At 43.2% G+C, this 15634-nt stretch overlaps 1 protein-coding gene across 12 annotated transcripts in view; it reads left to right on the plus strand.

The window, feature by feature from the left end:
- Positions 1–15634, plus strand: part of ADGRD1 (adhesion G protein-coupled receptor D1) — a 259978-nt gene that overhangs the window by 135617 nt on the left and 108727 nt on the right. For all 12 annotated transcript variants that reach the window (XM_044990191.1, XM_044990190.1, XM_044990192.1 and 9 more), the window contains one exon: positions 13767–13840. In XM_044990191.1, coding sequence (XP_044846126.1) covers positions 13767–13840 — 74 coding nt within the window. The remainder of the gene's footprint in view (positions 1–13766; positions 13841–15634) is intronic.

Raw genomic sequence — 15634 nt, forward strand, 5'->3', positions numbered from 1 at the left:
CATAGTACAGTGCTGTGCTGGCCAAGACGCTTCTCAGTGAAGGATTTTTGACTCACTGCTTCCATGGAGGTAGTAATCTGCTGCTGGCCTATGCCAGCAGAGAATTACTAACCTTACCCAATTCTGCTTAGTTCTGGCTAGTGAAATTAAGGGACAGAGTCAAGACAGTGGTGGGCAGCCTCTGGGCTGCGTGTGGCCCATCAGGGAAATCTGATTGTGGACTGCGAGACATTTTGCTGACATTGGCTACCCGCAGCTCCCATTGGCCGGGAATGGTGAACTGTGGGCACTGGGAGCTGCGGGGGGGCGTGCCTGTGGATGGTCAACGTCAGCAAAATGTCTCACGGCCCACAATCAGATTACCCTGATGGGCCCCATGCAGCCCCCAGGCCACACGTTGCCCACCACTGGTCAAGACTGCACCAATCTGCTCTGACGCAGAGTGAATGTGACAATAGTGGGCAGAAAGCACCTTATTTTACTTGTGTGCCTGCACCAACGATCTGGGTATCCCATATGGGGCCTTAAAAGGAGTTCTGAGTCTGGCTTATGCTGCTGCATGGGCATGGAGACTGAGGGATGATTTACCTCCGTGAATACAGTAACTCCTTGTATTTCAGTGTGCTACTTATATGAATGACCACTCACAAGAATAATGGTTACAGGATCAGGCCCTATATTAACGTTATTAGAGACCCCAGCACAAACATATAGCAAGAGACAGTCCCTGCCCTGTAATGACCTGCCCACGCTCACACAGCAGGTCAGTAGGAGAGCCAAGAATAGAACCCAGGTTTCCTGATTCCCAGTCCATGTTTTGCTGCTATGCTGAGTTGATCTGAAAATGTGCCCTGTTACACCTGCATATCTTGAATATCTTGAGCTTCAAGAATAAGTTTGTGTGCAGCATTTTCTAGTCTTGTTACAACACCTTTTCATAACAGTGATTTTGTTGCACCCTTCTGAGAACCTTTGTCATGAAATATGACACATTGGAATGCTTCTTATTACTCTGTCATTATTTACACTGCGTGTCTTCCATTGACTGGCTATCCCACCCATTCTCCAGAGATTAGCTGGGCTGGGAAAAGGATAAAGGATGACTGGCCAGTCAAGGGACGTAATCACTGAAAGGTCAAAAGTAAAAAAAAAAAAAAAAAAAAAAGTCCACCACTATAATTCACAGAATATGTGAGGCATTACATTTCAGAGGCACCATTCTCATGGTCAGGAATTTAATGAGGATGGAAAAAGCTACCATATAAGTCTAATCCCATAAAAAACAACGTTAGCAACAAGTATAAGGAATGGTAAATATTTTTACTAGTAGGCTTGGTACCCTGTCTCTGACCTGGTCTATTATGCCTCCTCCCTAAGTCCCTCCTTAAAATAGAGTTCTTTCAAAGGGCCTATTAAATATATACCTCCCCTCGTACAAAAGTGTTAGCCAAGGAGATTAATATAAATATGTTTCAAAACTCTGCAAAATCCTGGAGTTTGCAGGACATGCACTATGGGCTTGATCCAGAATGGAGCTAATGGAAGGACTCCCCTTGATGTCAGTGGAAGCTGGATCTCACCCTAAATCTCAACACTTCCTCATTATTATTATTATTATTTATTATTTGAAAGGTGATAGTTCAACACCCCACGGGGCCACTGTGCTGTACAAACACAGAACAAAAAGACAGTCCCCTAAAAGCATGTCTACACTGAATCGGCAAAGCTATGGCACTGCGGCTGCAGTGCTGCTGTGTAGACACTTCCTACATTGATGGAAAGGGTTTTTCCATCTCTCTGAGAGGCTGGAGGTAGGTTGATTGACAAATTCTTCCACCAACCTAGCTGCATCTATAGCTGGGGTGAGGTCGATCTAGCTACAGCATTCAGGGCGCAACATTTTTAACAGTCCTGATGATGTAACTAGGTTGTTCTAATTTTTAAGAGTAGACCAGGCCTGTGTAAATCACCAGACTCTTGCTATATCCATAGCCCATCTAACACCCTTCATCTTTACGCTGTCTAACAAGGCTAAGATTGTGCTGTTAAGCCACCCCTCTCACTGAGGGGAATGACAGGAATGCACTTCATCAGGAACCCTTGTCCAAGCCCTTGCTGAGTCTGCTGGGATTCCTAATGGGGCTCTGGGAAGTCTACTCTGCAGCAGGGGTCCTTCTGACTTTGAAAGGGTGCAGTGCACACTCCCTTCACATGGTCCCGTGCTCTTGCTCTGCCCTGGTTCCATCCTTCCCTGCTCACGTCCGGGTATTTAGCACTGGCAGTCCTGTAGTCCTAAATTCCCAGGGCAAATGCCATTGAATATCACTGAGTGCCTATTAAAGAGAGAGACTTCAGGGCCGGTGGAGTTTTAATTATTCAGAGCTCTACACTGTCAGAGTCCTCGTGCGCCTTGAACGGCAGGACCAAGATTTTGCTTGGTCCTTGTACGAAGGAACAAGGAGGGGGCTCCTTGTGTCTTCTCTTCTTCCTGTTGTGTACTGAGAAGGGGAAGTACTTGCTGATTCTTTGAATGGAATCTCTTTGGGGAAAAGGGCAATACCTTCTTGTTGGCAGGTTACCCACCGTGCTGTGCAGCTCTGCAGATAATACATATTGACTGATTCTTGTTATAATTATGGCTTTCAGTCTTGTGAAAAAATTTTTTTGGCTGATCCAACCTGCTGAATTTTATTGACGGGAAGCTGGTAAAACACAAAAGTGCAATGCAAGTTGCATTTGCTGCTGCTTGTTGTAGCTTCCTGTTCTTCTCGATCTCAGTGGAACGGCTCGTTATTGTGATGCCTGTCCTGTCAGGTGGGCTGAGCTCCCTTTCAGTTTCGTAACACGGAGTAGTACAAAAATACATGAATTCTGGAGTCATTGACTGGAATGCAGCACAGTGCCCCAAATTACCCAATAAAGCCTGATTCGTGGGTTTAACTAAAGATGCAAGGAGTTTAAAAGCCAATGACAAGCTGTGTATTTGTTTTGACTGAGAACATTGGGAGCTTTTGTTATTGAAAATCTCAGGGGGACTTTCTTTTTGGAGATTTGAGTGCCCAGGGCCTGAGTTTGCAATGGGCTTGAGTGCCTTCAGCTCCCACTGAAATTGGCATCACCTGAGAGGATTCTAACATGGCTGCATGGCAAAGTGGACTAAACAGAAGACTGGCACTTAGCCAGTTCTGAGTTCTCATCCCAATTCTGTCAATGAGTTGCTCAAGCAAAGTGTTTAAATTCTCTTCCTGGGGGATTGTGAAAATCAGCCAGTTTACTCAGCACTTTGAAGACCCAAGAGCAATTTAAATGTTAACTCTGAGTGGCTCACATGGTTCTCTTTTGATGCAAATGTTTCTCTTCTAGCAAAATGCCATAAGAAGGAAAAATCAAAGTTCTGTTTTGGAGACCAAGGCTTGTAGAGATATTAGCTAATAGGAAAAGTATTTTTAAAATGTCTCCACTCAGCTCTGAACATCACTGTATGGGATAATGCCTTCTGCTCCCTGTCACAGCACTTGTGACCACATTTACTTCCTGTTGCAGAGAACTACTGTGGGAGTGGATAGAGGTATTGCAAAAGAGGACCCTTCTGAAATCACATGGGTGGGGGAAAAGACTCAGTCATTTACCTCTTGCATTATGATTTTTGTAGGGTTAGGTTATGCGTCCTTTTTTAAACAGGCTTCTTGATTTTGTTCAAGCCAACTGATCCCATTTAGTAATGCTGCAGATTCCATGAGTTAAGGAAAACAAACAGGAGGGGAGAAATAAATAAATGCAAACCAACATTTGTTTTTTATGTTATGAAATGTTGCACTTTTATATAATGTGGAGCAGCAGAAAGTGAATATCAACCAAAAAAATCTCATTGCTTCAACTCTCTCACTAGCAATCTAACAGCTTTGCAAAGTCATCATGAATATTGTACCGCATGCCCACAAAATCCACTTTCTTGCCTATGGTCTCATCAGAATGATGAAAAACAATTGATATTTCACTCTCCCATTTAAAAAAACAATGTGTTCTAGGCAATCAGATGAGTGGAATTTTGCAAGGCTGCTGTGTATGATGCACAGTCAACTTTATAAATATTTGTCTTGTTTAAAAACTAGTTGTTTTCAACCCTGCTATGGAGAGTACTCAATAATGTAAGCAACTTTGTTGCAAACCACAATAATAAACATAACATGAGGTTACATTAAAACTTAACCTCCACAAGTAGAATCCCACACGATGCCTTCTTGGGAGAGCCAGGGCTGTATAATAGGAAAGCAACGATGGGCCCAGGGTAAACAAATGGGATTTGGATCTGAGATCTGAACATTGCCAGGCTTGGGGTATAGTTAGGGGATTCTTTGGAACAAAAATGACTTATTTCTGGTTGGCCCATTTAACTCTGAGGTGCTAAAAATGATTGCAGTGTGAAAGGGTTAAAGGGTAGTTTAATTCTGGGAAAGTGGCAGTAAAAAAGAGCCTCATTGGGTTCCATGTTTATTGCTGTGTTCAGAAGTAAAATGTGTTCACAAGTAAAAAGAAGGGTTTCTTTTTCTTCCTAGCTGCCATTCCTGCAGATTTGCCATGGGCCGTGACAGTCAAGTTGGATCCTTTTTATCTCAAGCCTAAAGGTTCTGCAAGCTAAATTATTCCCTCAATGGCATTTTTACAATCTAATTGCTGTCATTACTTTTGCACAGGAGTAATTTATTGGAGATTAGGGCCTAATCCAAAATCTAATTGAAGACCATGAAAAGACTCCCATTGACGTCAATGGTTTTGGGATTCATAGAATCATAGAAGTGTAGGACTTGAAGGGACCTTATTGGGTCACCTAGGCCTTGGCTACACTGGCGCTTTAGAGCGCTGCAACTTTCTCGCTCAGGGGGGTGAACCCCCTCCCCCCCCGAGTGCAGCAAGTTACAGCGCTGCAAAGCGCCAGTGTAAACAGGGGAGGTGGAGTTCCTGCCACACTGGGAGAGCTCTCTCCCAGCGCTGGTGCCGCGACCACACTCGCACTTCAAAGCGCTGCCTGGGGTTTCGAGTGTAGCCAAGCCCCTAGTCTAGTCCCTTGCACTCAAGGCAAGACTGAGGATATGTCTACACTGGCAGGTTTCTGCGCCACAAGTTATACCACTTTTATTAACATGCTGGAATTAAACAGCTGTTGCGTGTCCACACTGTGCTCCTTGTGATGCTGGAGCACATCCACATTAGCAGCTCTTGCGACGGCAAAGACAGCAGTGCATTATGGTAGCTATCCCACTGTGCAACTGGCCACAGGGTGCTTTGGGAAGGGTTTGCAATGCCTCATGGGGCAGACAGTGTCACATGATGCAGGTTTCTCAATCCCATTGTTCCATGGGCATCCTACTACATTGCCAGCTGCTTTTCAACTGAAGTGGGGGGTGAGTGTGTGACAGGGAGTGTGTGTGTGTATGGGGGGGAGACAGTGTGTTTTGGGGGACAGAGAGTGTGTCAGCATGCTGTCTTGTAAGTTCAGACGGTGGCAGGAAGCAACTAGTCCTGGGGGAGGGGGAAACCCCAACATCAGCCCCATCTCCCTCCCTGGGGTCTCTGCACAGCAATCTCTCTCTTTCTCTCATACACAGTCGCGGACTGACACAGACAGACACACACAGAGACACCTGCCTCTGTGTGCTTTGAAAGGGGAGGGGTACATGTCTTCAGGGCGGCCGAGTTCAAAACAATGAGGCATTATGAAACCGCTCCAGAGGCCAGTTACAGCCCAGAAAGCAATCAAGTGTCTAAACTGACAAAAGAACGCTGGAGCCTCTGTGCAAATAGCCTTACGACTCTTGTCCAGGTGGGTTTGAGCAGCCCTGCAACTGAGGCGTTTCTGTGCACAAAGTCAACTTTATAAATATTTGTCTTGTTTAAAAACTAGTTGTTTTCAACCCTGCTATGGAGAGTACTCAATAATGTAAGCAACTTTGTTGCAAACCACAATAATAAACATAACATGAGGTTACATTAAAACTTAACCTCCACAAGTAGAATCCCACATGATGCCTTCTTGGGAGAGCACACAGCTGCAGTTGAGTGCAAAAAGCTGCTTTATTGCGCCGTGTAGAAAAGCCCTATGTAATAACTAAACCATTGCTGATAGGTGTTCGCCTAACCTGTTCTTCAAATGACAGAGATTCCACAACCTCCCTGGGCAATTTGTTCCAGTGCTTAACTATCCAGACAGTTAGGAAGTTTTTCCTAATGTCCAACCTAAACCTCCCTTCCTTCAATTTAAGCCCTTTGCTTCTTGTCCTTGTGCTTGAAAACAGTTATGTCTCTCCCCCACCCCCTAGTCTTCTCTTCTCCAGACTAAACAAACCCAATTTTTTCAATCTTTTCTTATAGGTCATATTTTCTAAACCTTTAATCATTTTTGTTGCTCTCTTCTGGACTTTTTCCAGTTTGTCCACACATTCCTGAAACATGGCTCCCAGAACTGGACTCAATACTCCAGCTGAGGCCTTTTCGGCGCAGAGTAGAGCAGAAGAATTACTTCTTTCTTGCCTAAGATACTCCTGCTGATGCATCCCAGAATGATGCTTGGATTTGGCCCTTAGTGAACAGTTTTGTTGATAATGCACAAGGATAAAAGCTAGCTTGCTCTCTCTCAAGCTGAGTGAACTCTGTAAAGCCAAAGGAATAAAAAACCAGACAGCAGCGTGTGTTTTGGTAATGGTGAGCAAGATTTTCACAAGGCAGTGCCTACAGGTTGGTTTCTAAATCCATCTTTAGGCACCTAAATAGTGGCCTGATTTTCAAAAATGCTGAGCATCCACTGAAGTCAGTGCCTAAATATGGATTTAATAGCCCAACTTGCAGCACTGATTTTTGAAATCTTTGCCTATATGTTACTAAATACACCAAAGGAGCAGATGTATTGATTTTTTTTAATTGCCATTTTTCTGGGTAGATCTCTGCTTCAAGGTCTGAGAAATAGTTTGATCAGACTTCAGAGGGAGCATTTTGGTACAGATTTTGGTACAGATTGCGGGCCCAATCAGTATTCCGCAGCATTACTCATGTGAGTAAGGACTGCAGGATCTGGCCAATTTGCTGTGGATTTGCATAAAAAACTTTCATATATCATGTCTGCTGATGTAAGTCTAGGTTGCTGACCACATTGCATTTCTATAGTTCCTTATCCTGCAGTTCCTATTTGTGCAAAATTCTCACTGAAGTCAGCTCTGTAAATTTCTCATGAAGATGAATCTACTTCTGGTTATGGCTACTGTCCAGTGCTTCTGCATCTCTCATTTATTACCATGATTTACAACAATATTGTGAGTATTATCAATCCTCACTGAAGTCAATGGGCACTTGGCATGATTTTCGCACTGCAGTATTGGGTCCCAAGTAATTTTGGTTTCTAAGCAGGGAGACTTTGGCGCAGAAGTACCCGTTGTTACCTAGTGTAAGCGACTATCTGCAAAATACTCTTCATGCTCACAAGCCCCGGAGAGAAAGGGGATGGGGAAATAACATGTTTTTAGATGCTGATATTGTAAGGAATGACAGAGCAATGTCAGCTCCCACCATGCTCAGAGGTGCATACTAAGGAGACAGGTGTGGTTTAGGTGTGGTACTTTGAGCCAGGAATTCCTTAGTTCTGACAGGCTTTGGACTGGTCACTTGGGCCCCAGACCTTCCAGCATTTATGCAGGTTTTTAATTCTAAATAGGTGAATAATCTCAGATTGAAGTCAATGGGACTAATGAAAGTTAAACCCATACATAAATGTTTTCAGGGTTGGGGCCTTAAACTCTCTACCACAATTTTCCTGTCTGTCTAATGGGGATAAAATCTGCAAGGGTGTTGAGAGGATCAGTTAGATAATGTCAGCAGAGAAAAGAGCTAATCGTTATGTGCATGGCTACAAACATTCTCCAACTTCCAACATCACTTCCCCACAATTTCCCTCCCACCCTGCAGATACTCAGATACTTCCACTATGAGAAAGTATTTGGTGGATCACTATTGCAAATCAATTATTTTCAAGGTGTTTTTGACTTAACTATCATTTTCTTTTCCCTTGTTACCTGATGCTGTGTTGTGTGAAGTGCTCAGAGTGACACAAACTTGTATAAGTTTCTTCTTTGGGTGGGAGGTTCTTGGCTATAACATTTGGAAAGTGAGTTGGAAACCCTACCACGACTAACCAAAACCAAATCTGCGTTTGGAGAGATTTCAGGGCAAGGAATTTTTAACCTTTAGGCTACAGCCATTTTCCATGCTCAGAAGTGATTGAGACCTAGGAGCTCTCATTGAGGATGATGGGAGTTGCTTGGTGCTGAGCTCTGTTGGAACAACTGGCTACTAATGTATTATTTTATCTGACTTTTCATGATGTTGAGCATCTGGAAAGAAGAAGGAGAGGTAGGACCATGTGACCTTTCTTGTTTATGGTTAGTTTTACAGTCGTGCCTAGATGCCCCAATCTGGGATTGCAGCCTCATTGAGCTAGATCTTGTACATGCAGTAAAGGGACAGTCCTGCCGTAGGGAGTTTACAATTTGGGTAGGTTAAACAAACATACTGAGCGGGACAAAAGCACAAGGCAACAATAATATTGTCATGCTAATGCAAGTCACTTCCCTGCAGGCAACAAGCAAGTGCTCTGTGGACCTACAGTGCTCCTCAGATCTCAGTTTGAGAACCCCCAAGACAGTGAATTGGGAGTCAATATATGTAAATGACTGAATGTTTCCCTTCCAGCCCTGAGAGGCAACCCCTGGTTCAGCGCTACAGGAAACGTGACTGAGATGTTGTTAAATGGATACTTCTTATATAAAGGGATGAGGCAGAATATTTAATGCTGGCACATCCAGATCTCCTCAAACACAGACTGCTAGCCCCTTTCCCCCAACCCCTCCTTTTTTTTTCTTCCTTTCCAACCCGAGACACTGGCTGGTACAGAACACTGATAAGATGTTTTCCATTCCACTACCCACGCAGCTTGTCATCACTTTTCAATTTTTGCATTTTGCCCTCCTGATACAGCAGCTGTTAAATGTGGAATTCAGGGAACCAGGCAAGGCCACTGGTATAGCATTTTCTGAGCAGAACTTCTGGTGGAAATGTGATGTGTTGACTGGTTCTTACCTCAGGCAAAGGGAAATTTGAAAACAATCTATGTTCAATATTATGGCAGGCTGTTCTAATTCCAGATGTCTTTGTAGTTTCTAATGATTCATTATCAGGTTTTCTTTTTCTTTCTGTTACTTCTCTGTCACAGGCTTCAATGCTTGGCTGTGTCCTAGGATTTTTTAAACTGATGTTTGTAGTCTTAAGAAATGGGTTTGAGGAAATGTTAATTTTGACCTGCTTTCCAAACGTTTTCATTAGCATATTAAAATGCATTAGGCCTAGAAACTCAGTTGGTATGCACTGGCGTAATAGTTGCATCACTGCCAATGGAGCTGTGCTGATTTACATGAGCTGAACTTTAAGTCCTAGTGTTTAGTAAATTAATCTCAACTGTAGAAGAGACCCTACAAACATTTCAGTGGGAGGATCTAATTTTTCCAGGATGTGCACATCTTATTTCTAAGGGTGAATCAGTCAAATATGTTGTAAATCCAATTAGCTTGGTGGTCTAAGCCCAGATTCTGATACACTGTGCATCTCTCAGCTCTGAAACATCTCTCATCTGGAAAGAACATAGCCCGCTGATGACTGGATGATTATTCTGAACTCTTTATTGCACTGTTGGTGCAATGGGTGGATGTGTGCGGTCTGAGATTCCTATTTTTCTGGGCAATAGAAAGAATGTGAAGGAAAATGTTATTACAGGTGGTTGTATGGAGGAGAAGGAAGTGGTCATGTGTATGTACTGGTGACAGATGAGAAGGTTGTGAGGAACACAGGAAATCCGCAAACTGGAGGAAATGCTGTGCTTTGTAAGCAGGGATGAGTGAACTCCAAATGGAACTTAATGGGCCAGATATTTTGTTGGTGTAAATGGGCACAGGTCCATTAAAACTGCAGGGAGCTACACCCAATTACACCAGCTGATCACCTAGCTCAGTATGCTTGGGTTGAGGTACCCCCATTTACACCAGCTGAGGATCAGGCCCACTAAGTTCCATTCTTTAATACAGAAGGGGGAGGCAGTCTCCTCCTTGCTTTGTGGCCACCACAGCTCAGCTTGGTATGTGTTTGATGTTCAAAATAAAGGAAAAAAAAAAAGAAACTTATTCTCACAAAGGCTCTCCCTTCCCCTTGCTTGGTTCCCCTTCGTTGGCAATTCTCCAAAGCAGACAGCTGGCTGGCTCTGTTCTTTTGCAGTTGTGTTGTACTGAGGTCTTCTGCAAACGCATTTTCCAGAAGGCACCCAGCATTCATGTTAGCCTCACTCCTAGCCTGCCCCCCCACAACCTAAGCCTCATGCCTACCTCCTAGAGTTCTAATTACCCTGGACCTCCTCCCTCCAAGCCACTACCACAGATACAATGCTTTTTGTGACTTAGTTGTTAGTAAATTCTTATCACCAAAAGACTAAGGGCCACTGACTCACGTTAGGGATGCTGTACACTGCTCCAGGCCACACTTGAAGAGGGATTGTTTCCTGTGAGGCACAGTCCCTCCCTGAGCTGCCTGGCACGGAAACGACACACAACTGCTGCACTATCCTTTTGGGTGATGCAAGGTGTGCCCCTCTCTCCACACAGCCAGTGCCATGACCATTCACTCTCCTCCTCCGTGCTCTTTTGGGGTTATTTAAGAGGGAGCAACTCTTACACTCCCCCCTCCCCCCATGTAAAAAGACTGTGATATCCTTGGCCGTTACACGTGGGCACAAGGTGGAAAGTCTTATTGCATTCTTTCCAGTACAAAATATAAAGACCAAGGACTGTCTAGCCCAAAGTCTGATACTCATTGGCTTTTTCTTAATGCTTCCACTTAGTGCCATTCCTATCCATGAATGCACATGTATGAATTATTGTATGTTGCTTTTGCATGCTAGATCTTCTTGCAGCATGGCTTCCTTTGCTAAACCTGTCCTCACCACGAAGATCAGTGCAGATGACCTGAACCCTCACTTCATCCATGATTTCACTTTAAAGGAACTATTCTTCATGCCACTTGCACTCCCTGCCTCTAGAACTCTGGTTCTCAAACTTTTTGGGCCCAGGACCCATTTGTAAATGTTTATGGCCTGTTGTGACCCAGTTAATAGTCTGGGCATGGAGGCCTTGGGGTGGTTTTGGTTGGGTCCTGCCTCCTGGGAGGGTTGGATCCTGCCCGACACTCACCCCACAGTGGCAGCTGTGGGGCTGCCTGGGCTTGGCTCTCTGCTCTAGGTGTTGCAACCTCCGGGGTTGTAGTGCTGCTCAGGTTTGGCTCCGACCCCCTGACTGGACCAAATGTGTGTGAGTGGAGTTATGACCTGGCTTATGGGGTTTTAGTGCCACTCGCTCAAATTTGGCCTACCTGGACTCCCATCATCATGACAGCTGGGCCAAATCTGAGTGGGACCCAGGAGCAGGGAGGTGAGCCCAGCCAGCCCTGTGGGATTGGAGCCACAAAAGCTGTCATGTGACCCTTTGAAACATTTTGGTCCTGACCCAGAGGTTGAGTAACCCTGCTCTAGAAGGTAAGAGAGCCTTGCAGCACTCATTCTCTGACCAGAAGAGAAGTCAGCTGATTATTTTCAAGACCAGTGCTAATGTTTCTCCATAAATTAATATGCTGAGTTGCTTATAGAGCAGACACGCGACTGTCACGCTCTGCTAATGTCCTAGAATGCCAGCTGCAGGGTGTATCAGAGTCCCAGGAATCTCTCAGTTCCAGAACTGAGGTTTCTGGTGTGCCAGGATGCTTCCTCCAAGCCACTTGGATCTGTATGAACTTCCCTTTCACAAGTTTTTTTATAAACACTCAAGTGACTTAATATGTTAACAAAAAAGCCTGCTTGCGTATTAAACTTTCTGATATCAATGTTATTAAATCAAATATTCTTACTGCCACAGGATCCAGGTCACGATCTAAGTCATCGCACTCAGTTAAACTTAAGAAATAGATTATTGAAATGCAAGTCAAATTGCTTTTCATGGATTGGTGGTTATTTATTTTTCTGGATGGGGAGTTATTGAAAATTGATGTATGCAGTTGAGAACTTTCTCCCTGTTGTAACCAACCTTTTACAGGTCAGCTAGATGATTGTTTTAATAGCAGAGACTTGCATCTTACAAAAAGATGATGATTGTTATTGTCTGATCTTATCTGCAGTTATAGCAAGGCTCTATTTGCACACTATTTTTTGATGACCGCTGCTGGCATAGTGGACTCTTGAGCACCATTAATAATAACCTCTAGCATTTATATAGCACTTTACTCCTTGACTGTGGTTCTTTGCCTACCCTGGCACTAACTTAGAGGAATCATTGTATTTAGTACCTGTCAAATCACTGGAGAGCACAGCAGGCATCTTTCAAACAGGAAGGAAGTTTCCTTTAAAGTTCTCCAAAAGAACAGAGAATGTGGGGCAAGAGCAATTTGGTAATGGAGCTTATCTGTTGGTGGAAATTTGGAAGTTGTATAACCTAGAAGTGTGTGGAAATCAGCTTTCTCCTGGCTGAGACAGGAAATTCTTTGTTATAGCTAGAGAGGAGGTAATGGTGTTGTCCTGTGCCTGACACTTCATGGTTGGTCTTGTGGGAGAGAAGACAGAAATCTCTGATGCAACTTCCTTGTGTGAACTTTAGTTTTAGCTCTGTGTAAATTTTTTGAAAATGCTGAACAAGGAGAGCAGCACTTGCTTATTTTCTGGCTTGATAGCACTATCGGCCTTCTGTTGTAATGATCTGTTGGTAATTTTCCAGTCATTTTTTTTTTTAATGGTGATGACTCCTGAAATGAAAAATAGTCCTGAGATGAGGTCCAATGCATAACTGCAGTGCTGAATGTCATTAATGTGGCTCTGGATGCAGGTGGATGTTAGTGTATCAGTGTCAAAAGGAGAGGATAAAACAGGCTTTTGAAATTCTTCTGGGTAGGATATTTTGCCTGATTCTCTACTCCACTTCAGTTGAATGGAGTTACACTGGTCTAACAGAGTAGAGATTGTGGCCCCAAGCCTTTCTGAATGGAGAGGATCTGTTTGCAGGAGATGAGAATTAAGGCCCTGTGTAAATGCCAAACTCACTGAAAAGCAAAGCTTGGGAGGCTGGTACTGCTTTTTTAGTTTGCCTATATGTGTAGTAATAATTACCATTCTGAAAATAAAATGCTTGCTGATCACTGTAGTGTACATGTCAGTGAGACTGATCCTAAAATGTCAATTTTTGTTACATTTGGCTTTCTTGTCAGCTATCCAAAAGGTATGTTGAAGAATAAGGTCCTAAATTTGCAAAGACTAACACACATGCTTAACTTTACGCACAGTGAGTGGTCGTATTGAAGTCAATGGGTGGAATGATGCCCCATTGAAGTCAATGGGAATTTTGCTGTTGACTTGAGTGGGATTAGGATTTCACGCAATGGCTCTATTCATGGTACATAAAGTTAGCATGTGTGTAAATCTTTGCATGGTTGGGGCCTATGTGTGTAGCAGAAAGAATCAAATATAATTGGTTACAGTCTGCTTCCAGTTTCACTGGTGTTAATCTGTAATAATTCCGCTGAAATCAATGGAATAATCATGAGTGACACTGGTTAAACAGAGAGCAGAATTTGGCCTTTTTAATGTTGACATCTCTTTTTTAATTTTTTTTCTTCAGGATGTGTATTTTTTTTTCTTTCAGACTCCTCAGCAGTACAGCCAAGCAGTGAATGAAAGCAACAAAGTTAATCTGTATTGTGCATTTCTGGACTATAGGTATGTTAAATGCTTCTAAATGTCTTTCTTTGATGTATTGTTACTGGTTACTTATGGCAAATGCAACATAGTCAGTGCATGCCAGACCTGACACATATTCCCTTTTTCTTGTGTTCATGGGAATTATTAAAGCAATGAAACCACAGGGTTTACCACAAAAACAGCTTCATAGTAAGAGGAAAGAGGAAGAGAAAACAGCTTCCTCTTATTGTAGGTGGGGAAGTTCTCATTCTATTCACTGATTTCAGGATAAAGCAGATTATTGAGAGAATGAAAAACGTTGAGATGAACACATAAAGATTGATTCTAGTTGCACTTGTATTGGTCTTTTGCAAGCATCAGTTTCTCCGGAAACATGGGTGTTGTAAATCGGCATACCTCTACTGAAGTAATTGTTTCCACTGGAGTTCCTCCTGATTCACACTGGGTACACATGAGATCAGAATGAGGTGTGTGGTATGTATTTCAGAGCAGTGAGTCATGTCTGGTACATATTCAATGATGAAATTAGATGCCACTGAATGCAAAGCAGGGCAAAAGTACAAATAAATATCACCTCAAGTTGTACTGTGTAAACAGCAGATATCCACAAACAGTGGCTATTTTTCTGCTAGCTTTGGGTAGCCAGGAATAGTATATCAGATGCATTTGTGATTTCTAAACATGCTGTTGATACTGAACTAATTGCGAAACAAGTCAAAATGAGACCTGAGTGGGGACTGACACATTTTTTTGAGCGATAGCATTCCAAGCACTACTCAGTGCACCAATGGCACACAATTTTGTGATACCTCCTCTCCAACTTGCATTTGGGCAAGATCAACATAATGGTTTTATTAAATTTTTATTGTTATTACGTTGAGCTGTCCCAGCTGTTTGTAGTCACTAGCTTGTGCGCTTACTTACACATTATAATAAATTAGAAACATGTTTTACTACAACTAGTCAATATGCTTCAGGGCATCGTTCCCACAGCATGTGCTCTGGGGGGGATTAGGCCCTGGAGGCCTTGCCTGAGGATGAAAGACTATAGCAAAAATCCCTCCTCCCAAAATGAGAGGTTTATTTACGTCAATACACTCTCTTTCTCAGATGTATGATTACTCCAATAAAAGGAGTCATTTGGCATTTGTATAATAGGAACAATATCGATACAGATCCCCAGCTGGTATAATTATGTGTAGCTCTGTTGAAGTCAACAGGCCAGGTCTTCAGCTAGTGTAAATTGGCATAGCTGTATTGAAGTCAATGAGCCAGATCTTTATAGTGTGTGTATCAGCATAGCTCCACTGAAGCCAATGGGCCAGCAAATAGGCATAGATCCAGTGAAAATAGGTAACTATATGCTAAATTTGACTCTCTCTCTCTCTTTATATCACGGCTGCCCAGAGGATTCAGGGCGCCTGGGGCAAAGGAATTTCGGGGGCTCCTTCCATAAAAAAAGTTGCAATTCTATAGAATACTATATTCTTGTGGGGGCGCCTGTGGGGCCCGGGGCCTGGGGCAAATTGCCCCACTTGCCCTTCCCCACCCCCCCGGGCAGCCCTGCTTTATATTGTTGTTAGCCCACAATAGTTTTTTCAGACTAGATATAGTCCAGCTTACTTGAATGTTGAGTTGTGGATAATTCCTCTGAAATCAACGGGAGTATTCAAGGAGAGTGAGGCTGCTAGAAAACTGGCCCTTGGTATTTTTATTTTTTTTTTACCACACACCGCTGTTGCCACCCAGACTAATATATTTTACTACACACAATCATTTGCCACTTGGAGTGCTGCAAACCATTCATAACTC

The sequence above is a fragment of the Mauremys mutica genome, chromosome 16 (genome assembly GCF_020497125.1).
Source record: "Mauremys mutica isolate MM-2020 ecotype Southern chromosome 16, ASM2049712v1, whole genome shotgun sequence".
Classification (NCBI taxonomy): domain Eukaryota; kingdom Metazoa; phylum Chordata; order Testudines; family Geoemydidae; genus Mauremys; species Mauremys mutica.